General features: G+C 45.1%; 4 protein-coding genes and 1 non-coding gene across 6 annotated transcripts; 2 read left to right on the top strand and 3 right to left on the bottom strand.

The window, feature by feature from the left end:
* The first annotated feature begins 469 nt into the window (after positions 1-469).
* Positions 470-4834, top strand: LOC109772411 (E3 ubiquitin-protein ligase SPL2). 2 transcript variants are annotated; one of them, XR_002235093.4, is made up of 8 exons: positions 472-909; positions 2143-2244; positions 2333-2506; positions 2604-2725; positions 2864-2983; positions 3467-3762; positions 4431-4526; positions 4560-4834. XR_002235093.4 is itself a non-coding variant. In XM_020331098.4 (7 exons), exons 1-6 carry the CDS (start codon positions 586-588, stop codon positions 3759-3761), a joined length of 1137 nt encoding a protein of 378 aa, XP_020186687.1. In that variant the 5' UTR covers positions 470-585; the 3' UTR covers position 3762; positions 4431-4834. The 2 variants fall into 2 exon arrangements, 1 of the variants encoding a protein (XP_020186687.1); XM_020331098.4 differs by having other exon boundaries at positions 470-909; positions 4431-4834.
* Positions 4835-5006: 172 nt separating this feature from the next.
* LOC109772412 (uncharacterized) lies at positions 5007-5971 on the top strand. Its single transcript, XM_020331099.4, has one exon. It carries the CDS (start codon positions 5234-5236, stop codon positions 5834-5836), a length of 603 nt encoding a protein of 200 aa, XP_020186688.1. The 5' UTR covers positions 5007-5233; the 3' UTR covers positions 5837-5971.
* Positions 5972-6030: 59 nt separating this feature from the next.
* LOC120963732 (U2 spliceosomal RNA) lies at positions 6031-6226 on the bottom strand. The gene has a single exon (XR_005755480.1). It is a non-coding gene; the product is annotated as a U2 spliceosomal RNA (small nuclear RNA).
* Positions 6227-6662: 436 nt separating this feature from the next.
* LOC109772413 (copper-transporting ATPase PAA2, chloroplastic) lies at positions 6663-14372 on the bottom strand. The gene is made up of 17 exons (XM_020331100.4): positions 12663-14372; positions 12432-12509; positions 11861-11958; positions 11731-11784; positions 11141-11227; positions 10768-10932; positions 10112-10222; positions 9613-9681; positions 9419-9528; positions 9208-9313; positions 8881-8947; positions 8593-8672; positions 8056-8510; positions 7580-7754; positions 7341-7472; positions 7105-7255; positions 6663-6992 (listed from the first exon to the last, which is right to left on the bottom strand). The coding sequence occupies exons 1-17, from the start codon at positions 13291-13293 to the stop codon at positions 6892-6894; spliced, it is 2670 nt and encodes an 889-aa protein (XP_020186689.1). The 5' UTR covers positions 13294-14372; the 3' UTR covers positions 6663-6891.
* A 2877-nt stretch (positions 14373-17249) lies between these two features.
* Positions 17250-21245, bottom strand: LOC141021970 (uncharacterized). Its single transcript, XM_073497839.1, has 6 exons — positions 20325-21245; positions 19742-19826; positions 18790-19119; positions 18376-18457; positions 18242-18293; positions 17250-17591 (listed from the first exon to the last, which is right to left on the bottom strand). The coding sequence occupies exons 1-6, from the start codon at positions 21243-21245 to the stop codon at positions 17250-17252; spliced, it is 1812 nt and encodes a 603-aa protein (XP_073353940.1).
* Between the last annotated feature and the right edge of the window lie 1468 nt (positions 21246-22713).

Below are 22713 nucleotides of genomic sequence, written 5' to 3' on the forward strand. Positions count from 1 at the left end.
AGGGGTTGGCTTCGAAATCCACGGACAAATACTCCGGATTTGCAAAATTTGAGAAGGATTTGAGAGGGAGGGGGCGCTTAGCTTCGGGTGTGGGTAGGGTGGGTGGGGTGGGGGTTGGGGCAGCCTAAGTGACACACAGACAGTACAGCGCCTAAGGGATAGGCGCCAATGCTGCACATTACATGTGTGGCGCCTATCCCTTAGGCGCTGCACGACTGGATGTGGGCCGCGCCTGGCTCGGCGTGTGACGCCTAAGAGCCAGACGCTGCACAGTATAGTGTGACGCCTAGCTGTCAGGCGCCACACAAAACGGTCGGTTTATGAATTTTTTAAGGACAGTTCAGATCGTGAATTGATTTCGCCAACATGTCAAATATGTTTTTTTTGCCTATGTCCTACTCCACAACTTTTTTGACTTGGGAGGAGGCAAATCCATATACCAGGCCTTGTGTAAAAAAAACACCGGAAAGAAAGAAAAAAAAGCACTGTAGCTATCTCCGATCCGGACCGTACCCAACCCCGACTCGCCCCCCTCGCCGCACGCACAAGCCAGCAAGGTCGTCTCGCGCACCGCCGGCGGCCACCATGTCAGCGCGGGACCGGGAGACGATCGAGGCGCTCGCGCGCGTCGCGGCCGCGCTGGACGGGGCGGTGCTCGGCCTCGGCACGGCGGCGCTCGCGGCCGCGTCCCTGGCCAAGTACCTCGCCGCATCCGGGGCGCTCCGCCTCATCGCCGAGGCGCCGGCCGTCGCGATCCCGGACCTCCGCTACTCCCTCCTCGCGGGGCTCGGCGACGGCGAGTCGCGCCTCGCCGCCGTGCGGGGCCTCGTCCGCTCCCCGCCCGGGGGCACGTTCCTCATCCCCCCTGGCTCCCGCGAGCACTGCGTCGTCACCAGGCACACCCAGACGGTGAGTTCCCCGATTCCTCTCTCGTGTCGACTCCCTACGAGCAGCAAGGTTACGTGCTAGGGCTTTTTACGGACGAGGCTGCTTAGGCAAGGATGTCGATTTTAATCTTATGTACACCCTCGAGGCAATGTTTTGAGGCTCCGATTGAGCAGAAGATACAGACAGCTTAGGTTTATGTGGTACTTAAATTTCTCATCGGTGACTAGGATATATGTGACTGTTTTAAGGTTTCGATTACGCACAAGATATAGGCAGGTTTGGACATTGGGATGCCTGTGAATTTTTTTTGTTTCGCTTTAACCCTAGTTTTAAGTGCTACCGTGCTCCTATTTTTCCTGGGAGGATTTTGATACTTGCAATTATCTATGGATACTTTTCCTTGTAATTTATTTCTAGGAGTAGGATGGAAAATTTATCAACTTCTGTGGTTCCCTTCTCAAGAGGATAGTTTGGAGAAGTAGAGAATTAACACTTGCAGTTTGAGCTTCTGTTGCATCAGGAATTAAATGATTGACTTCATACCTCTATCTAATTAGCGATGCAACACCCAGCGGTGGTAACAAGGTCTTCGAGCTTCAAAAGCGGCTTTAACCCTGTTATGCTTTCATGGGTTTTTTCCTCCAGGAGAGCACCATTGTAAAAGATCAGGAAATGTGGCATGCGATGTGGTGTGATGCAACCAATATGGAGGTTTGAAGTTAGCAAGTGACAGAGGGCATCATGATGTCGTAATCATTGGATGATAGGAAATTGTTCTAGAGTCTGAAATGAACTTAGGAAACTGCATCCTGGGTCAATGAACTTGATAGACTTTTTAGCTTTGCTTAAATGCAGTTCCATCCAATAGGATTGTGTGCTGACTGCTGAATTTCTTATGGGTCTTTGTATAAACAGTGTCTTGGAATGAAGTGTTGGCTCCTGCCAGTGGCTGATTTAGATGCAAGTTCTAGAATATCCCAATGCCTTTTGACTATTGTGTGAAGTTTCGCCTCGATACATTTTAGTTGTTATTCACACAAGGGTCTGGATCTTGAAGTTTTCTAGTTCCCATGTATTTTATTTTATTTGTTATCATGATATATCCCTATGAGTGAAAAGTAAAATAGCACTTGTGTGCCCCAAACTTTTCTTATGGTTTTGCATTGCTCTTTAAACGCACCGTCGTGTACCCACTATGCTCTCCTTGTAGAGATGTCTAACTGGTGTAATGTGATCTTCTATATACTTTTGTAGTGCTTGTTCGGCGAATGGAGAGGCATCTTTGGATGGACTTTTGACCTACATGCTCTCTTTTTTAAATCATTGAAAGAGCAAATTATAACATCATCTCGATGGGTATGCTATCTACACTTGATAGTTGATACACTTGCTGCTTCCGTAATCATTTTTACCTCTAATTTTACTGTACTTTTCCTTTTGAAAGGTTTCGTTTGGTCTTGTGGATCCTGCTTCCGAGAAATCAGGGGAAATGGTACATGTGAAGTTTGATGGGGCTGTTCATCAGTCATTACCTCTTACAACTGTGTATCACAAGCTTATCCCAGTTGAGCAAAATTCTTACACATTGTTTCAGACTATTGTTGGCAATGGCTATCCGGTAAGCTATTGTACTTGTGTGCTGAAACAGATGTTTTCCTAGGCAGTAATCACCTTGTGGATTTCTTTTTATAGCTATTTGCTTATTTATATGACAGATTGCGTTATTGGATGAGGAAAAGATTCTTCCTATCGGAAAGGAGATTACAGCAATAGGCTTATGTCGATTAAAGAATCGAAGTGTTGAGATCAGCTCGTGCCCAGAGCTTCCATATTTCTTGTAAGGATGCTATTTAGCCATAGGTTTCATATTCTTATTGGTGCCAGCCATCATAATTCTAGAACATCCGCAGTTTATTATGCATGCTAAGGTCTTATTTTGTTCCGTGGCTTTCTGTAACACTTTGCCTTGATTCAGGTCTGATCTGACCAAGGGTGAGATGGAAGCCGAGATGTCCTCACGTGCTAGATTCTTCTTCTGGGTTACTGTTGCTCTTGGAACCGTGTCAGTTGGCTTACTAGGCCATGCCATTTACAGGTACCATTTGTAACTTATGGAACAGGGTGGTGAACAAAATATTTGGGTGAATATTTCTTACTGTGAACTATCAAATGTGGCGTTTTCACCATTGCTAAAGGCTTTATTTGCTGAACCTTGATTATTACTAGTCAATATGTACGTGCAATGCACATTAATTTGGAAGTATATTAACACATGCGGATATTAAGTAGGATATTATTTGCGTGTTATTATGTGATTAGCACTATATTTGGCATGAAATTAACTGCATGCTAAACGTGTTGAGCGCTCGACATTGAAGCAGTGTAGGTCGTTGGATTGACATGATTTGATGGCCGAGATTAATTGGATCTGCCCCTTTGGGTCTTTTTATATTGGTATAGATGGGGATAATTACAACTAGATACTTCACATTAGTCTGATATGGTTCTTTTGGAGCTGTTCCATTTTCTTTTTTGTAGTCATGTTTTTGCGGATAATTTGATTTTTGTAATGATGCAGGTTATGGGAGAGAGTTAAACGGCACAGAGAGGCAAGAGAAGCTCAAGAAAGATTTCACGAGGCTGACAATGAAGATGATGCTGGAGAAAATGGTAGCGACGACGAGCCTGGTGAAATGGGAGACGGGCAGCTATGTGTCATATGCTTAAGGAAAAGAAGGCGGGCAGCTTTTGTTCCTTGTGGTCATCTTGTGTGCTGTTGCAACTGCGCGAAAAGGGTGGAACTCATGGATGAACCATTGTGCCCTGTGTGTAGGCAAGACATCCAATACATGCTCAGGGTTTATGACTCTTAAGGTAATTGAATAACTTTATTCTTCTGGAGGGTTGACTCACGAACTCACTATATTTTTTCTGACCTGTGGGCTGTGGCATGTTACTTGGATTATAGCAATTGGAAATCTCTAGCTATGTCTTTTCTGGTTTTCTGTCTGTAAATTTGCTATATCAACCCAACAACTTGATTTTGGTCAGACAACTCTGATTGGTCTTTGTCTAGATGGTTGGAGAGCCTGTAGACATGTGCTCTTTCTTTCTGAATTTGATTCCTTTGACATCCATTACATGCTTAGGGTTTATGACTCTTGAGGTAATTGAAAACCTTTATTCTTAGTGCCCACTATACTTTCCTGGTTATAGCTGTGGCGTGTTATTTCAATTATAGCACGACTGAAAATCTTTACTGATGTCTTTTCTGGTTTTCGACATGTAAAGTACTGAATCTTTGTGAGATGACTCCTGATTTGGTCTTTATATAGAATCGGTGGAGAGCCTGTAGACATGTGCTATTTTGTAAAATTGAATTTGTTTGCATTGACTGGCAGAAACTGTTAGCAGATTCGACATCGGAATCACTAGCGGTGTAGGCACAACATATTCTGCCACTCATTTAAAATGCACCTAACCAATTCAAGCTATCACTGAAGTTCTGGAAAGAGATTTGACCTTGTTTAATCTTATCGCAGGCTCCTTGCTGACATGGCCCAAGCAGCGGCAAAGTGGCGGCTCCAACTGTCCATCCTCCTGTCCTGGGTGCTCTCCATTTTTCGTTCCTAGTTTAGGTTACTGCTTTTTTTATTTTTTTTGCGGGGAAGGTTACTGCTACCCTGAAAGTATGTGAATATAGGACTGCTAACCCTCAGAAACTAGATTATCAGTACTTGCTAGTTTAGCCTGTGAATATGGGATTATGTATGATCTTAGATGACCCCATGAACTTTGGCCCGGAATTTAAGGATTGCCAAGTTTTTTGTTGGTGTTGCATGGGTACGCCTAGGGATGTAAGTGGACGTGTCCGTCAAGTGTACGAACTCCCGCATTCATGGTTTTTGTATTAGCTCGGTTTTTAAAAGCAACATTGATTAGTTTATTTTTGCCTTCTTGGATGGTCGTGGGATAGTGTGTAATGTGAAATGTGACAGACGGGTGGGGTGGGGTATCATACGCCCGTCCGTTATGTGAATGTGTTTTCCCCTCGGCCAGTCACCTTTCTTGTCCATTCACGTTTCTTTCTGGACGGATGCGACTATCCTTTTGTGATGTTGGGCAGCAATCATGGCCATGGCCATGAGCTCCCGCTTCCCGGCGCCAACTTAGCCGTTGCTCGGCTCGCCCAACGGACAACGGTCACCTCGCAGTCCCGCGCGCTCAGTATTTAAGCCTACCCCGGCACAGGGCACACCCCTTGTCAAAGAACAAACAAGTAACAACGTCGCAACACCAGCTAAGCACACGACAGACAGCTCCAGCTCTGCTCGGTGCAAGTGCAATGGCGTCGAGCCCCAGCTCCAGCTCCAGCCTGAGGAGCTCCTGCTCCTTCCCCAACCTGCTGCTGTGGCTCCTCAACCTCTCCCTGCTCGCCCTCGCGGCGTCCGCGCTCGGCCCGGCGCTGCTGCTCCGGCCCCGCCCGACGCCCTTCGGCTGGGCGCTCGTCTCCGTGCACGCCGCCACTCTACTCTCCACCCTCGCGTCCATGTACACGCACCTCGCCCGCCGCCGCCTCTGCTGCCACGCTCACGCGGCCCTCGCGGTCACCGCGCTCTGCGGCCACGCGCTCGCCTCCTACGCCCTGCTCCTCCGCCGCGACCGCAGCCTCGCGCTGCTCGCGTCGGCCAGGGACCGGAGGGAGCAGGTCGCGCTGGTGCTCCTGGAGGCGGCGCTGCTGCTGGCCATGTTCCTCGTGCAGGCCGTGGCGCTGGCGGCGGCCTGCGCCGTGGGCCGGCGGTGGGCGAGGGAGCACGAGGCGGCCGAGGCCGAGAAGGCCGCCGCGGCGAGGAAGATGGCGCGCGTGCGGGCCGGCGTGACGCCCGTGGACGAGGAGAAGGGGGCGAGCGGCAAGGTGGTGCTCACGGGAAACGCCGACGAGTGCTGAACGAAGATGTGCCGTGTGTTTAAATAGAGCTGTCGGTCGCTTTCTTTGCATATTGTCTGAACAGCTCTCACAAATACAGTACAGTAATTTGGTTCAAGTTCTACTGTTGAATACAGAAACCAAGCTCAGTTTTCATTTTGTTCTAAAAAAGAAAACCAAAGCCATCAGGAAGAACAAATATTCCACTTGTTCTGGTGGGGTGCGCCGGCCCAGGCAGCAGTGCAACGCCTGGGCGACACGCGAGGACCCCAGCAGCAAGCTACTGTGGTGGGCCCTCCCCCATAAAAAATAAATTTAATATCGTTGTGAGCACATGGCCCACATATCAGATATTAAACTGATAAGAACAGATACTACACTTGATCTTAGCCAAAAGGCCGAGAAAGGTATGCTTCTCCCCGTGGCCCTGGGTCTGCTTATATAGCGTGTCTTCCCCTCCCTTCCGCTCTGGCTGCGCGAGGTGGGACTAAACGAAAGCGCTGCACCAGCACAGCAGAGGCGCTCCGCTCGGTCGTTTTCTCGGAGGCGAGGCGCTGGTCCGTTTGCTTGGGCCGTTGTTGAATAAGGCCGAGCGCAGATGGGCTGCTGATTCCCGTAACATGGCCTGACAGTGCAACTACACATCTCTGTGTTTTCATTTCTCAAAAAAAAAACATCTCTTTTGTTTTCACGCGTACATTACTGTTATTGCTAAAAAACGCATACATTATTTATTTTCTTCTAAAAAAGCATAAGTTTTTTTAGAGAGATTCGTTGTTTTTTCTTCTTAAATAAAAAAAATCAGACATTTTGGTTCCTCGCGGTGGGCGAGAAGGTGACGAGGCAATGCATGGATGATCTTTTGTTACGTGTTGCCAACAGAGTGTTCATATCAGGGACACATGTATCGGGCTGTACAACATCCGTTGCAAGAATCGACCCGTATGTGTCGGGTCGGTGGTGGAAAACTAGTAGCAGTTCAGTCGAGGCACGCTCTATGATCCTGTACAAACGTGTGTCTCGGCAAATAATAGTATCTACCCTATAATATCTGGGACTTTGGTCTAGACTTCAGGTCATCCGGTCCGGGTCTTCTCTGCCTTCTGAAACGATCCATGCAACTGCAGGAGCAAAGAATTGCTGACGACAAAGATGGAGCTCAGGGCCATCAGTCCTCCTGCACCACACCCACATCACCAGATGTTACATTATCAAAGTTATTACTTATACAAATGTGACTGAGGAGACATAAACAACCATGGCAACTGTCTTCACCAGATAAACATTACCTGAAAGAGAGGGTGTCATGGCGAAATCAAACTGAGGCAGTAGCGCTCCAGCCGCGATGGGGATGGCCACTATGTTGTATGCCACCGCCCAGGCCAAGTTCTGGTGAACTTTCGCCATGGTTGCTTTAGACAGGGATAGGGCATCCACAACCTGTGCCAGAGAGATGATCGTCATCTATCAATGCATCATGCAACTTGAATTAGTCTTGTAGAAATCAGAGTGCAAAGAATTCTACCTGAGAAAGTCGGTTCCCTAGTAGAACTACTGAAGCTGCGTCAGAGGCGGCATTCTCTTTTGAGTGAGTTCGCATAGCTATTCCAACATCAGCAGCTGCCAAAGAGGGTGCATCGTTTATTCCATCGCCAACCTATGCAAATGATGAATTTTGTCAAGCTCTAATTTTTAAGCTGTGCACAAAACTTAGGTGTGTTTTTGTTGATAGTAGATCAAATATAAAAAACCACAATAAATTACCATGGCAACTCTATGCCCCTCCCCTTGCAAGGTTGATATAATGCCTGCCTTTTCCTGTGGGGTGAGGGATGACCTTCTGTTTTCACTCCTGATTCCAACAGTTTCCCCAATGCCTTCCACTGCCTCTTTCCTGTCTCCTGACAATATATAGGTTGCGATTCCTTCCTGCTTTAGCCTGTAGATTAACCAGAAAAGGAATGACTGTTACACACTGCTTGAATTATAGGGATATAACTGCAAGAGACACATCACTTGCATGACAACAAAATAGTAGCATCCGCAACATTTGAGGTTCTGGCAAGATGAAACCATTTTATAACATTAGAGATCAAATGGGTTTTCAAGTTTAACACATTTTGACAAGTGGGGCAACATGATAACTTCTGAACATGTTCCTGGCAGTTAGGAGAGTTATATTTGCACTAATATCGCATGCAAAATACATTTACAATGCAAAAGATGCCTCCAGTAAATACCTGTCCACAGTTGATTTTGCATCATCACGTAGAACATCTGAGATAGCAATAGCACCTATTATTCCTTCTCCTTCACGACCAATATAAGCGATTGATTTTGACTGATTCGAAGATGATGCTTCACTAGAAGGCACAAACTCTAGGCGCTTTCCAAGATCACTCAGTTCAGTCGGCGACGCCTTGGTTTCAAAACGATTGTGGACCCAGTCCAAATTACCCACTGCAACCAAACGCCCATCTACTTCAGCCAAACAGCCAAAACCAGGCTGTGTAAGCTGCCCACTTGTCGTTGGAATATCCAGTTTGCACAGTTCAGCCTCCTTCGTTATAGCATTCGCAATAGGATGCAATGCTGTTTTCTCCACTGCAGCAGCAAGACGAAGAATCTCCATCCCATCATATGCTAAAGAAGCAATAGAAGTAACAACTGGTTTTCCTTTCGTAAGTGTCCCTGTCTAAGAATCACAATATAGACACTACTTATAATACAGATACAGAAATTCTGCTCGAAGAAAGATGATAAATGATGTCATATACCTTATCCAGAACAATTGCATCTATCCCAGCCAAACGCTCCAAAACATCACCTCCTCTAATAAGTAGCCCTCTTTTAGCGCCTGCTTTCATATTAAAGAAAAAATCACAAGGCGTTGTAAACTCATAAAAGACATAAAGTACGATAAGAGTTGCTACAAATAAGTACTGAATTGAGGAATGTTTAGTCAATGGCATCAATGCAAAAGAACCTTAAATTGCATTCATGCAGTGTAAATTGTATGATTCATTGTGTCATCAAACATTGAGAAAAAAAGTTGGACAAGTTACCCATGGAAGTTCCTATTAAGATAGCTGTAGGCGTAGCTAATCCAAGTGCACACGGACAGGAAACAACCTGCAGGATGAAATTATGAAAATTATCGCAAACAAGCATTAAAAGAGGCAGTTCTTAAGTGTAAGCTACGTGAAACAGCTGCTCAATGGTCAACCACCTCCAAACAGGACAACAACGTCGAGATTTCAGGATGTTTTGCATGTGCAATGAGCCACAATAGATATGAAGAATAATCAGTGAGTTACTGTAGTCTGGCCATGTAAAATTGGTCCATGATTTGGAAGGGTGAGCTTTAGGAAAACAATAGCACGGTTACTTACTAGTACATCCACAGCAAGCTTCAAGCTCAAAAGCAACGAGTCCCCATCAGGACCAGAAATATCATTTAAAAGGACCTCCGGAAATAGGTGTGTGCCCAATAAGTACCTTGGGATATACAAAGAAAAAGTTTAAAACAATATTTATATAGCTGCAGCAGTTTTTTGTATGCTTTTCCCTGAGAAAGAAAAGAGAAGGAGCAACGGAGCATACCAGAAAGAAAAGGTTGCAGCAGACAACGTCATAACAGTATACACAAATGGCCCTGCAATCGCATCCGCAAGCCTTTGAACAGGAGCTTCATGTGCTTGTGCATCTTCAACCTGTTCAAGGGCAGTATGAATATAATTACAAACATATTCCCTTTTAGTATAAAATAATAAAATAGTTATGCAGTGTATACCAACCATGCGGATTATCTTAGCAATTGTTGACGACGGTCCAGTGGTTGTGGCTTTGATCCTTAAAGGTCCATCCTGTAGAAAAACCAAAAGAATGAATTGGTAAATTAATTTAGGTTAGTTTGAAAGGAGCATATGCACTTCATGAGAGAGAGAGAGAGACTTCACGAAACTTCACACGTGAGCAGAATGGTCGACCAAGTTTGATACCCCAAAATTTTAGAATTTTTAAAATTTTCCTAACTTTTTCGAATTTACTCTTCACGCGGGTGCGTATGGAACCATGTTCACCTTTGTATATTTGTGAGTGAAGAGCTTATTGAAATGTTAGTTACGATTCCCAATTAACCTCTGCATTGACTATGAGGGAAATATACACGATACATAGATCATCAATGTTGTAATAAAATCAAAATTGATTAACACAATGTAGTGGGAGTGAAGATAAAAAACGGGGCAAAAAAACCACACTTTCTGGCAGAAATTATTATGTGCATGTACATACCCAGTTAACAGTTCCAGAAAATACAGGGCATCCTTTTTCTTTCGCTACCGGCAAGGATTCTCCAGTAAGCATTGATTCATCCACAAAACTTGATCCTCCAGTGACATTTCCCTGTATGAATAGGTGCCAATGGAGCAGTAGATCTATCAGAATTCTATGCAAGCACAAGCTGATGTACAGAAAGTGCAACAGAATGATGACAATCATGTCCATATTAACGACCATTAGTTCCCTCGCAAAAAAAAACTTCAAACATTTTGACTCGTCCTAGAATATATACTAATAAATATTTTAATTGACAATTTCGCTCAAAACCATTCATTAGAGACAGCATAGAAATTCACAGAGAGTAAGGATATCAAAGTATGTGAGTAAGCAATACATGAAACATCATTTTAGTTGGCAAATCAATACCGATCAAAATATGTCTCTTAGAAGTCTGAAGAATTAATACAGAAAAGGGAAAAGGAGCCACCTCCAAATGTCTTTTAGCACATTTATATCACTCTGTAAGATGCCTTACCACAAGGAATTAATGGCCATACAGGGGTTCATCCAATTTAGACTTCATTTATGTTTAATCACACAAATGGTGCATCACTGCACTGTAATTGTAAGATACTAGAAAATACAAAAAATAAACCATGGCTCCTTACATCTACAGGGATAGTTTCTCCTGGAAGAACCAATACTGAGTCTCCAACACGGACATCATCAACAGGAACTTCAACTGTTATTGCATCCGAATTCAAAATGCCATCTGAAGGGAGGTCCTCACTTGAGGATGTAACGACTAGCCTCGACTGAGGAGATAAGAGCGACTGCCATATAATATGAGACATAATGAGTTGTAAATTTATTAGTTATATTGGTCAAGAAATTATAGACAGGTGTACGTTACTTCAGTAACCATCAATATGTTTTCAATAGTTTATACAGATTTACTAATAAAAGTATCAGCCTTCTTATTTTAGCTTCTAGTAATGCAAAAAGGAAATGTTGCATGTGTTTATACAGATATGTACTTACAATTAGCTCATTCATATCGCTAGATGCCTTAAGCCTAGCACTTTCCTCAAGAGATCGTCCCAGAAGTACAAATCCAAGAAGCATGACCTGCATGCTACAAGATGAATTTCTTCAACGAAACTTTCTTAAAACAGTTCAACTGTTGTTTGATCAACTGCCAAATCAAATGAAGTAATATGGAAGACAGAAATAGGATTTGTGAGTTGAATGATTCGATTATACAGTGTCTGGCTTGTTAATAAATATGCCCAACAAATAAATGTTGGACATTGACACTGATTTTGTTAAAAGACTTAAAAGCAGAGCAATTTTATTAATTGACAATAATACAGTGCCAGGGCACAAGAGCAGTGGCAGCAAATACATAGGAGTTCCAAGTTTATTAATATACTCCCTCCGTTTCTAAATATAAGTCTTTGTAGAGGGTTTCACTAAATGAACTACATACGGAGCAAAATGAATGAATCTACACTTAAAATGCATCTATATACATCCGTATGTGGTTCATAGTAGAATCTCTACAAAGACATATATTTAGGAACGGAGGAAGTATTTTTCTTTGCTATTTTCATGCATGAAAGATTGCTCACCGGTTCATCGAAGAAGGTTGAATTCCATGCCAATTCAGGGTTCAGCAAGGAAACCTTCATACAAGAAAATCTCTATTAGACTATTAGTATTCTTGTGTCTGAAAAAAAAATCCCCTATAAGTTGACTTACTGCACTTATAGCAAATGCAGCTGCAGACCCGAATCCTACAAGAGAATTCATGTTGGGGGAGCCTTGCTTGAACGCTCTTAGACCATCAAAAAGTATATCTGAGAAAGAGTTACATTTACCACAGAGTGAGAAAGAATTAATAAAATACCTGAAAAACACAGTGCAAGACCATGCTGGAAATCGGTTTCAGTTCGAACTTGCAATTTGTTTTTAAAATGCAGTTTTCTTAACTCTAGAATAAAGAATGCACAATCCCTCTGACTCTGTCATTATGTCTCTGTTTCGCAGGTGGCATTTAACAAATGTCTCTTAAGAGACCGCCATATCAAGCAAAAGCTCATGAATCAAAAACCAATATACTAATGATGACTAAATGTAGAGCCAAAGTTCGAAACATCTTGTGTCGATACACCTACCTGGTGAATACTGAGTTTTCTATCATTCCTTTGAACTGATTTTATATGTTGTAATGCACGTACCAATCACTGTCCTTGTGGAAACATAGCTAATAAACAACAAGTACACTAATTAATGCATAAGATTTCGAAGATGATATTGGAGCCAAGTATACCTCTTCCAGGCCCAAACAGCGCCACCACAGCAATGCCACATTTCACATACGAGTTATGCAACACATCCAAAAATGTTCCTGCGTAGTGCACAAACCGGTCATATAATAAGAATTCGATAGGGTGAGCATCAGTGGCCAATCTAGTCTCAATAAAATAAGCAGCCAACTGAACTTGGTTTTTTCCCGTTCACAACTTGAGATCATGCTCCCGTGGTTTAAATTTAAACTCACCATGGCCGATGTGGATGCCGAGTGAGTGGAGGAGATGGGACGCGTGCGAGCCGCAGCAGAGCGCCACGAGCGTCCACGCGAAGGCGACGCGGCCTCGGCTTCGGGTGAGGAGCTCCGACTTCCGGGCGGCCATCTCCCTCCACTTGAGCGCGCTCTCCGCGGCCCCCGCGGCCGCGCCCCCTCGCCGCGCCGCGGACGGGAACCCGCACACCGTCAGCCTCTCCGCCAGCTCCTCCCCAGCGCCCGGCGCCGGGGACCGCAGCCGCACCGCGGCCGACTCGGCGAGGAGGTTGACCGCCGCGTTCTCCACCCGCGCGTCCGCGGCGAGGATCGACCGCACCCGCGCCGCGCAGCCGCCGCACATCATGCCGCTGACGTCGAGCAGCACGGTCGCGCTGGCGCCCTCCTCCGCCGCGGGGGGGACGTCGACGGCGGTCGAGGCGGAGGGGTCGGCCGCGGCACGGGGCGAGCCCGCTGATAGCTCGCGCGGGATGAGGCGGAGGCGTTGCTGGGAGGCGGCAGCCGAGCGGCGGCTGCGCGGCAGGCGGAGGCGCCGCGCGAAGAGAAGGGGATTGGCGCTGGGAATTTGAGCGCGCACGTGGAGGAGTGGAGAGGCGGGAGCGGTGGCCATGGCGGCCGTCCGGAGGTCTCGCCCGGATGAGAGCCTCGGGTGCCCAGCCGCCTCGCCTAGGGTTTTGAGCCGTGGAGGAGGAGAGGGGAGGAGGAGGAGGCGGTGGTGGCCATGGAGGAACGGGCCGAGTCGACGACGAGTAGGTGGTGGATGGGAAATGGAGTTACGGAAGAGTGGCCGTGGTGAAGTGGAGAGGGATGGCGACGTGGACTGCTCGGAGGAGAGGAGATCGGTAATCTGCCATCCTGGATGGATTTTGATTTTCTGGACGGCGATCCATGGGGTCCTCGAAGGCTTCTTTCGCCGTGGAAAACGCGGTGGGTGCTGTTTCCCGGAGGAAGAACGGAGGACCCCTGCCGCCGGTGGGTGCTGTTTCCCGGAGTATTCACTGGACGTGGTATATCCGTTCGTAGTGGTCACAAAAGCGCTGTTGTAAATTAATTTTTTGGGAGTTTCAAAAAAATATATTAATTTTTTGGGTTGCCTAAGTCACATTTAGATATGTCATAGTTATTGCACATCTAAGTGACTTAATAAAGCACAAAAAGAAAAGAAAAAGGGAAAAGAAAATACCCACACGAATCTTCGCGTATGATCAATGATACATCACTTAGAGCATCTCTAGCATACCCGTATAATGCCCCACACGTAAAATAACCGTCAAAATACGGGTCCGCACAAAAAATGCTGCCCGATCAGACCCCGCAAACGCGTCGGACCCGTAAAAAATTTAAGGGGCGCGAAAAACATCACCGTCAAAACCTTGAAAATAAGGATTTTGGAGGCAACCCGAGGAGGCCCTGTATACGCGAAAGCCCGTTGGCGAGAATCTAACTACCATCGGAACCTCCATAAATCACTCCCGTCTACCCATCCCCGGGCGCCGGCCGCCCGGCGACCGTCCGCCCAACGGAGGAGCTAGCTAGCTATGAGCTCGAATCGGCGGACGAAGGAGCTAGCTCTAGCTGAATCAATCGATTGATTCGGCACGATCGGCTTCGTGCGCTGTATTTGGTCGCCGGCGGCTTCGTATTTGGTCGCTTTGAGCTAGCTGGACGTCGGTGGCTTCGTATTTGGCCGCTTCGTGCGTTGTCCGCTGGTTTCGTAGGAGTAAGCTAGCAGATCGTGGACACGAGCAAGAGGAAAGAAGAAGACGAGGGAAAAAATATGCGAATGTTCGGTTTTACAGTTTAAGTTTAAGGGGTCTGTTCGGCCGCGGACCTGGGGATTTCTTGGTTCATCATGCTATTGCTCTAGGTTTGCATACAACTACATTGATTTTAGTAAAGGGCGCTTTAGATGCACGCGGTCTCAAACCGACTCTTAAAACGCGTTTTTCGCGAACCGTAAATCATGTTTTCAGTTCCGCGATTTAAGGGGTCTGCTAGAGATGCTCTTAGCACATCTAGATGTACTTTAGCAAAACTATATTTTTTTTGTCAAATTATGTACTGCTCCCTCCAATCCAAATTAATTATCGTATCTTTATTAAACTGGGAGTACCTCTGTTCCTAAATATAACTGAACTGCCAAAACGTGTTACATTTACAAATAGAGGATATAGTATGATTACTTGAACTGTGCAGATAGGAAAATCATTATCCGGAGGGGAGAGAACCTCTTGCCAAAGGTTTCCGATCTTATTGCAGAAATGCCAAACGGAGACCGAACTCCATGGAGGTCTTTATTTAGAAACTTCAAAATTCAAACTTTTCAGTTTAAAAAAAATCTAAAAATAAATACACCTATACCTAGATACATAATGTATATGTGTGCAAATCTTCATGTCAAAATACAATTAAATGTGAGCTCACAAAAAAGAAAAATCTAGGGCTTTTTAGCATATGTACTGTTCATCTTTAAAGTCCATGATTTTATTTTTTTGTGCAGCACGCAATTCAAGGTATTTCATCCTGAAATTTTTCACACGTGCACTTTACATCCTTGCATACATGTGTATTTTTTCCAGAATTTTTTGAAACTGAAATTTATGAATTTTGATTTTTTTCAAATAAAGGGCTCCATGGAGCTCGGTCTCCAAAATGCCCTACTCATCTTATTGACCCTATAAGGAATTTGTGGGATGAAGACCTGGTGAGTCAAACGATGTGGCCAATTGATCCGCAACGAGTTCTCGCAATACCCCTTTCTATGCATAACATGTCAGATTTTACTGTGTGGAGCCATACAAAAATGGGTTGTTCACTATTCGATCAGCTTATTTGGTGCATGGAATTTTCAACACGGGATGAAACTGCAATATACTAATGGGATGGGACGAATTAATGTTAAACCCATTTGGGGAAGAATATAGAAATTATCATGTCCGACAAAAGTAAAAAATCTTTGTGTGGCGTACATTGCATGAAACTCTACCGTGTCGTATTACGCTTGCTAACAGACACATGAAAGTTACGCCCTTTTGCCCATAGTGTTCAAACGGGCCAGAAGACACAAAGCATGTGTTGTTCCTATGCCAGAAAGCAAGGGAGTTTTGGAATAAGCTGGGATTGTATGAGGTGATTAATAGAGCTTGTGCTATTGATCATGCGGGAGAGGCAGTACTTGAATTTCTGCTTCTTTTGTCAGACCAGGGTCTTTTTATCCCAGGACTCACAATGCTCATGAAGCGATTGCCATCACAGCTTGGTATTTATGATGGGAGAGACGTAAATTGGTCTATGAAGGAAAGTCTCAAGATGTTGACCTGGCGTCTATGGGGGTTCGTGCTATAGCGACGAACTTTGTTAATGCCCACGCCACTAATGCTTCCAGGAAAAAGGTGTTGGAAATATGCCCTAGAGGCAATAATAAAGTGATTATTATTATTATATTTCCTTGTTCATGATAATCGTTTATTATCCATGCTATAATTGTATTGACCGAAAACTCAAATACATGTGTGGATACATAGACAACAACATGTCCCTAGTGAGTGATGCGACCCCGTCTTCGGAGAAGAGGGAGTACAAGGGGAGGTCCGATCTTCACGGCATAGGATCGATAAATGGATGAGGATAACTAGCTGCAAGCAGCCGAAAAATCAAAAAATAAGAGATTATGACCCGATGAGGAGGATGCTCACCGGGGCTTGCAATCCGAACATTCCGGATCCACAACCCGCAATACTACCCCACACAACCACGCTCAAGTCGTGGAGCACGGGATAGGTGCAATCCGCAAGGAAAACCACGAACTCTAACCCACACAACACGATCTAGTCGTGGAGCATGAATTAGGAGCAATTTCTCAAGGAATCACGAGAATAAGGATAACAAGAGCTCTCCAATATCAAGGGAAGTCTATGTCTTTGGTTTTTGATAGAAATGGCAAAAGTCCCCAACGAAGGGAAGAACTAGCCTATTTATAGTCGGGACAACTCCCCTGGATAGGTGTGAAAGAGAACTAGCTTCTGGAACTAGTTTAGGTGCGAAAGTGAACCAGCTTTGTTTGACTAATGGCTTCAAGACTTAATGAGGTAGCTTCTGGAATACTCTCGTTGGAGGTGGTTGGCAGTTCCCAACCAAACATTGTTCACTGGAGTCGAACAATGTTTCCTTCAGCAGCAAACTCGAGTTCTGGGAACCTTTGGCAAGTTGGAATATCCAAACTCGTGCAAAACATTGTTTCGTCAGAATCGGAACAATGTTTCTTCAACAGACAACTCACTCTTGATGAATTCCTAACTTTGTTTCTTCGCCACAAAACATTGTTTTGCACGGACTGAAATGTGTTTGGCCTTCTTCGATATCGTACCTGAGTTCAACCAACAACAAAGGAGGTGAAGGCACAACCATGTTTTCAAGGTCAAATGATATACTTAAGTTAGCGTTCACCTGATCATGTATTTGCATTGCGCGGCTTCTTGTGATTGGACCGTTGATGATTGGTGGTGTGGTGCCCATGGTTGGGATGTCCTCATCATCCTCCCCCTCTTGAGAAGGAGTCGTGCTCGACTATAAAGGCCCAAAGTATGGGGAAAGATCGGAGACATTGAAGGTTGGGCTAACACCGTATTCTTCTGGAAGATCGATCTTGTAAGCATTGTCGTTGATCCTTTCGAGCACCGTAAATGGTCCATCACCGCGTGGCTGCAACTTGCACTTGCGTTGCTCAGGAAAACGGTCATTCCGAAGGTGTACCCATACCAAATCGCCTTGCTCGAACACCAGCTTCTTCCTGGTCTTGTTTACCCGCTTCGTATATTGTCCAGTCATTTTCTCAATGTTCTCCTTTCCCTGGGCATGAAGTTTCTTGACGAAATCAGCACGCTTACTTGCATCAGGGCTGGTTCGTTCCTGCAATGGCAAAGGCAAAAGATCGATGGGAGCAATAGGTTTGAAGCCATAAACAAGTTCAAATGGGCAAAATTTAGTGGTCGAATGTACCGCCCTGTTATACGTGAACTCCACATGAGGTAGACACTCTTCCCACATCTTCAAATTCTTCTTGAGGACTGCTCGCAGCATCATGGACAACGTCCGGTTGACAACTTCAGTTTGTCCATCAGTTTGTGGGTGGCATGTCGTGGAAAATAGGAGCTTGGTGCCAAGTTTTCCCCACAAGGTCTTCCAAAAGTAGCTTAGAAATTTGGTGTCACGGTCTGACACAATCGTGCGTGGCACTCCATGTAGCCGCACAACTTCCCTGAAAAACAGATCAACAATGTGTGAAGCATCATCGCTCTTATGACATGGGATAAAATGTGCCATTTTGCTAAAACGATCAACTACCACAAACACCGAGTCACTCCCCCTCTTAGTCCGTGGTAAACCAAGAACAAAATCCATAGAAATATCTTCCCACGGAGTATTCGAAATAGATAGAGGAGTATATAAACCATGAGGGTTCAAGCGGGACTTAGCTTTGTGACAAATCTCGCATCTCATCACGTAGCGCTCCACGTCACGTCTCATTCGCGGCCAAAATAAGTGATCAACGAGCACACTTTCAGTTTTCTTAGCTCCAAAATGTCCCATGAGACCACCAACGTGAGCCTCCTGCAAGAGCAACAAACGAACAGAACAATCTGGGATGCACAATTTGTTAGCTCGAAATAGAAATCCATCATGCAAGTGAAACTTCTCCCATCCCTTTCCCTTGTTGCACTTTGAAAATGGTTCAGAAAAGTATGAGTCATGAGCATACAATTCTTTGATGCTTTCTAAAGCAAGGATTTTAACATCAAGTTGGGAAAGTAAAATGTGGCGCCTAGATAATGCGTCGGCAACAACGTTATCCTTCCCTTTCTTGTACTTCAATATAAGGAAAAGACTCTATGAACTCACTCCATTTTGCATGTCTACGGTTCAGGTTGAGTTGGCCCTTTAGATGTTTTAAAGATTCATGGTCAGAATGTATTACAAACTCTTTTGGCCAATAAGTAATGCTGCCATGTTTCCAAAGATCGAACAAGTGCATATAATTCTTTATCATAGACGGAATAATCAAGAGTTGGACCATTAAGCTTCCCACTAAATTAGGAAATGGGTTTACCTTCTTGCATTAGAACTCCACCAATGCCAACACCACTTGCATCACATTCAATCGCAAATGTCTTACCAAAGTCAGGAAGTGAAAGCAATGGGGCTGATGTCAATCTCATCTTCAGTTCTTGGAAGGACTTGTCTTGGGCATCACCCCATTCGAATGGAGTGTCTTTCTTGAGTAACTCATTCATGGGTGCAGCAATGGTGCTGAAATCCTCCACGAACCGGCGGTAGAAACCTGCAAGTCCGAGGAAGCTACGTACTTGGCTCACAGTTTGTGGAGCCATCCACTCACGAATAGCCTTGATCTTCTCTTCATCGACCTCCACACCTTTTGCTGAAACAACAAAGCCAAGAAACACAACCTTGTTTGTGCAAAATGTGCACTTTTCCACATTAGCATACAACTTTTCCTCCCGTAGGACAGCAAGCACACATTTTATATGTCCAACATGATCCTCCAAAGTTTTGCTAAATCAATATGTCATCAAAGTAAACCACTACAAATTTGCCAATGAAGGATCTAAGCACATGATTCATCAATCTCATGAAAGTACTAGGTGCATTCGTTAATCCAAAAGGCATAACCAACCATTCATACAAGCCAAATTTTGTCTTAAATGCAGTTTTCCATTCGTCACCCTCTTTCATTCTTATTTGGTGGTAACCACTTCGCAAATCAATTTTGGAAAATATGGTGGAGCCACAAAGTTCATCAAACATGTCATCGAGCCTAGGAATAGGGTGCCAATATCTCACAGTTATATTGTTAATAGATCTACAATCCGTGCACATGCGCATGGTACCATCTTTCTTTGGAACTAAAAGTATAGGAACAACACAAGGAGAAAGACTTTCCCTTACATACCCTCTGTTAAGAAGATCTTCTACTTGCCTCTGAATTTCCTTCGTCTCCTCTGGGTTTGCTCGGTATGGTGGTCGGTTTGGTAGTGGGGCACCCGGAACCAAGTCGATTTGGTGCTCAATGCCCCGCTTTGGTGGCAAACCAGGTGGTACCTCCTTGGGAAACACATCCTTATACTCCTGCAAAAGATCAAAAACAACACTAGGAAGGGTTGAGGGTAAATCGTTAGCAGCCAATAAAGTTTCCTTGTACATGAGTACAAAGAATGGAGTATTAGGTTCTCTCAATTCCCGCATATCCCTTTTCCTAGCCATTATAACTAATCCTTGTTTTTCCCGGGGTTTGGTCATATTTGGCTGTGGAGCTTTTGGCTGTGGAAACACTCCCTCACTATGTTGGTGGCTCACTCGTTGTGTATGATCACTCTCTCCCTTTTTATTTCCTTTTCTTTTCATCTCATCAAGATAGACTTCCTCGGGTGTCATGGGCAGCCAAGTGAACTTTTCTCCTTTATGGACGAAACATAAGCGATTCGCACGCCCGCTGATTTGCACATCACGGTCATGCAACCATGGTCGTCCAAGAAGCAAGTGACAAGCGTGCATTGGCACCACATCACACTCAACATCATCTTGATATGTCCCAACTGAAATTGGTATTTGCACGCTGCTAATCACCTTAATGGCACCACAATCATTCAACCATTGCATGCGGTATGGGTGTGGGTGACGTTTTGTTTGCAATTGAAGCTTCTCGACCATCTCCGTGCTTGCAATATTGTTGCAGCTGCCACTATCAACAATCACTCGACATATCTTTGAGTTGACAAGGCAACGGGTGTGGAAAAGATTATGCCGCTGCCCCTTTTCCTCCTCCACAACCTGGGCGTTAAGTGAACAACATACAACCAAAGCTTCTCCATCAAGTTCCTCATGAGAGAAAATAGTTCCTCCTACTTCCCAACCTTGCTCCTCTTCTACTTCATCATTGCCACCTTCAGGGTCACTTTCAGACTCCCATTCACCTCGTTCATTGATGATCATAGTTCGTTTGCTTGGACATTCCGAAGAAATATGACCTCTTCCTTTGCACTTGTGGCATTGAATGTCGCTGCTGCGTGTAGAACTCTTTTCTGGAGGTGGAGCAGAGGATACTCCTGCTATAGCTGATGGCCTCTTATCTTGATTGCGAATAGCAGGTGAGGAAGCCGTCGAGGCATGTGGGTGCCTAGGTGGTGCACCCTCAAACTGAGAACCATATGGCTGTTGTGTTCGCTGCCATGAGCGCGTGGTGGTGCGGCCTTGGAAAGCACGAGTACGACCATTACGCATATTCTTCTTCTCAACTCTTATAGCTTGATGTACCACATCTTGTAATGTATCATAAGGAAACATCTCCACAAAATCTGATATTTCATCATTCAGCCCATGTAAAAATCTTGCCATCTTCGCCTCATCACTTTCACGGGTTCTTGTCCGAATTAGCAGCACCTCCATCTCTTTATAGTACTCCTCAACAGTGCGGGAACCTTGAGTGAGCCCCTGGAACCGCTTGTACAATTGCCTCTCATAGTATGATGGAACAAAACGGCGCCTCATGACTTCCTTCATCAAATTCCAGCTGCGGATATGATTATTGCCTGACAACAACCGATCGTCTTGCAACTGATTCCACATTTTATCACACTTCTCTTCCCACTCAATATATGCATCCGGATCCTCTTTTCCCGTGAATGATGGCACATGTAGCTTCACTCTCGCTTGGTTGTCACGGTCATCCTAATCACGACGGTCATAATGATGACCATTGCAACCAAAAATAGCACCATGGCGAGGCGGGGAGTAGGGTTCATAGTCTCCCATGCCTTCATCTTCGTCACCATGCTCGGAGAGATCTTCAAGGAAGATGCCATCACCATCATGTGCCGCTCGTCGCCGGTGATCAGCAGCAAACCCGCGGGGGTCATGGCCTCGCCCGCGAGCTTCTCCTCCATGCAGCCCACCCTCACGGGGGGCAGCAACGTCACCACGGCTCCGTTCAGCACCAACAGCAGGGGCGCCGTGGGCAGCAGCTCCTGCCGCTCTTCCATGACCAACATGGTGATCGTTGTGTTCTTGACGTTGCCGGTTGTCGGCGACCATCGAGGCAGTGGGGCTGTGTTGATGTTGATCCCTTTTACCCGCGATAGGAAGACGACCACCGAACATCCATCGCATAGCTACAACTATACTCTCCTCAATCATATCACCAAGTGCTGCGCGAGTTTTTGGGAGATCATCTTCCACATGTTGATGTCCATGTACACTCGAGTTGGATCCTGTCATGTTAACTCTTGCAAACAAGTGGACGAAAGAAAAATATATGTGGAAAACACTCAGCTCACCTTCTTGCTTACCCAAATTCTAATGATTCCTTGACAGCTATGCGGAAGTAGCAAATCAGGAGTGGACAGGCGAATGAAAGGAAGGAAGCTAACGGTTTCTAGGTGGATCTGGGTGGGGTAAAAAGGGAGGGCTAGTGCTGAGATCCAATTGATGCAAACCAAAAGAACAAGAAAAATTTGTAGATCCTTGCACCACGTTTGAGCTGCAACACTTGCCACTTCAACTTCTGAAATTTCTCACCAAACTGAATATGATTGCGCACTTGCTCACACTTTCTCTTCTCTCTTTTTTTGCTCTTTTTTCACTCTTTTTTCCTCTCTCTCTTTTTTTTACTCGCTTTTTTTCTCTCTTTTTTGCAACACAATAGATCCAACAACAAGACTCGATGAAAAACAGCAGCAACTTTGGATAGAAATTGGTGCAAACACAAAGAGGAAAGCAAACAACTAGATCTCAGCAACAAAGGCTTGGATTTTTTTGTGGCTTTTTGGCTTTGGACATTAGGATGGGGAAAACCAAACTAAAAAGGATAGATCTAGCAACAAAGATACAGATCCTACCGTGTAAACCTTGCTCTGAATACCAGATGATGCGAGCCCGTCTTCGGAGAAGAGGGAGTACAAGGGGAGGTCCGATCTTCACGGCGTAGGATCGATAAATGGATGGGGATAACTAGCTGCAA

Source organism: Aegilops tauschii, chromosome 4 (genome assembly GCF_002575655.3).
Source record: "Aegilops tauschii subsp. strangulata cultivar AL8/78 chromosome 4, Aet v6.0, whole genome shotgun sequence".
Taxonomy (NCBI): Eukaryota; Viridiplantae; Streptophyta; class Magnoliopsida; order Poales; family Poaceae; genus Aegilops; species Aegilops tauschii.

Excerpts from the sequence above, each read along its gene's own strand:
- LOC109772413 (XM_020331100.4), bottom strand. The coding sequence starts at position 13,293 with ATGGCCACCGCTCCCGCCTCTCCACTCCTCCACGTGCGCGCTCAAATT. Across the intron at positions 10,223-10,767 it reads GAGAAACTATCCCTGTAGAT|GGAAATGTCACTGGAGGATC; the intron begins GTAAGGAGCCAT and ends CTATTCATACAG. Across the intron at positions 8,948-9,207 it reads AGCTTGCTGTGGATGTACTA|GTTGTTTCCTGTCCGTGTGC; the intron begins GTAAGTAACCGT and ends TTCATCCTGCAG.
- LOC109772412 (XM_020331099.4), top strand. The coding sequence starts at position 5,234 with ATGGCGTCGAGCCCCAGCTCCAGCTCCAGCCTGAGGAGCTCCTGCTCC.
- LOC141021970 (XM_073497839.1), bottom strand. The coding sequence starts at position 21,245 with ATGAGGCGCCGTTTTGTTCCATCATACTATGAGAGGCAATTGTACAAG. Across the intron at positions 19,827-20,324 it reads ATGATTGTGGTGCCATTAAG|GAGTATAAGGATGTGTTTCC; the intron begins GTGATTAGCAGC and ends GATCTTTTGCAG. Across the intron at positions 19,120-19,741 it reads CCAAATCGACTTGGTTCCGG|CAAAAGGTGTGGAGGTCGAT; the intron begins GTGCCCCACTAC and ends TTGTTGTTTCAG.
- LOC109772411 (XM_020331098.4), top strand. The coding sequence starts at position 586 with ATGTCAGCGCGGGACCGGGAGACGATCGAGGCGCTCGCGCGCGTCGCG. Across the intron at positions 2,245-2,332 it reads TTATAACATCATCTCGATGG|GTTTCGTTTGGTCTTGTGGA; the intron begins GTATGCTATCTA and ends TCCTTTTGAAAG. Across the intron at positions 2,726-2,863 it reads CCAGAGCTTCCATATTTCTT|GTCTGATCTGACCAAGGGTG; the intron begins GTAAGGATGCTA and ends GCCTTGATTCAG.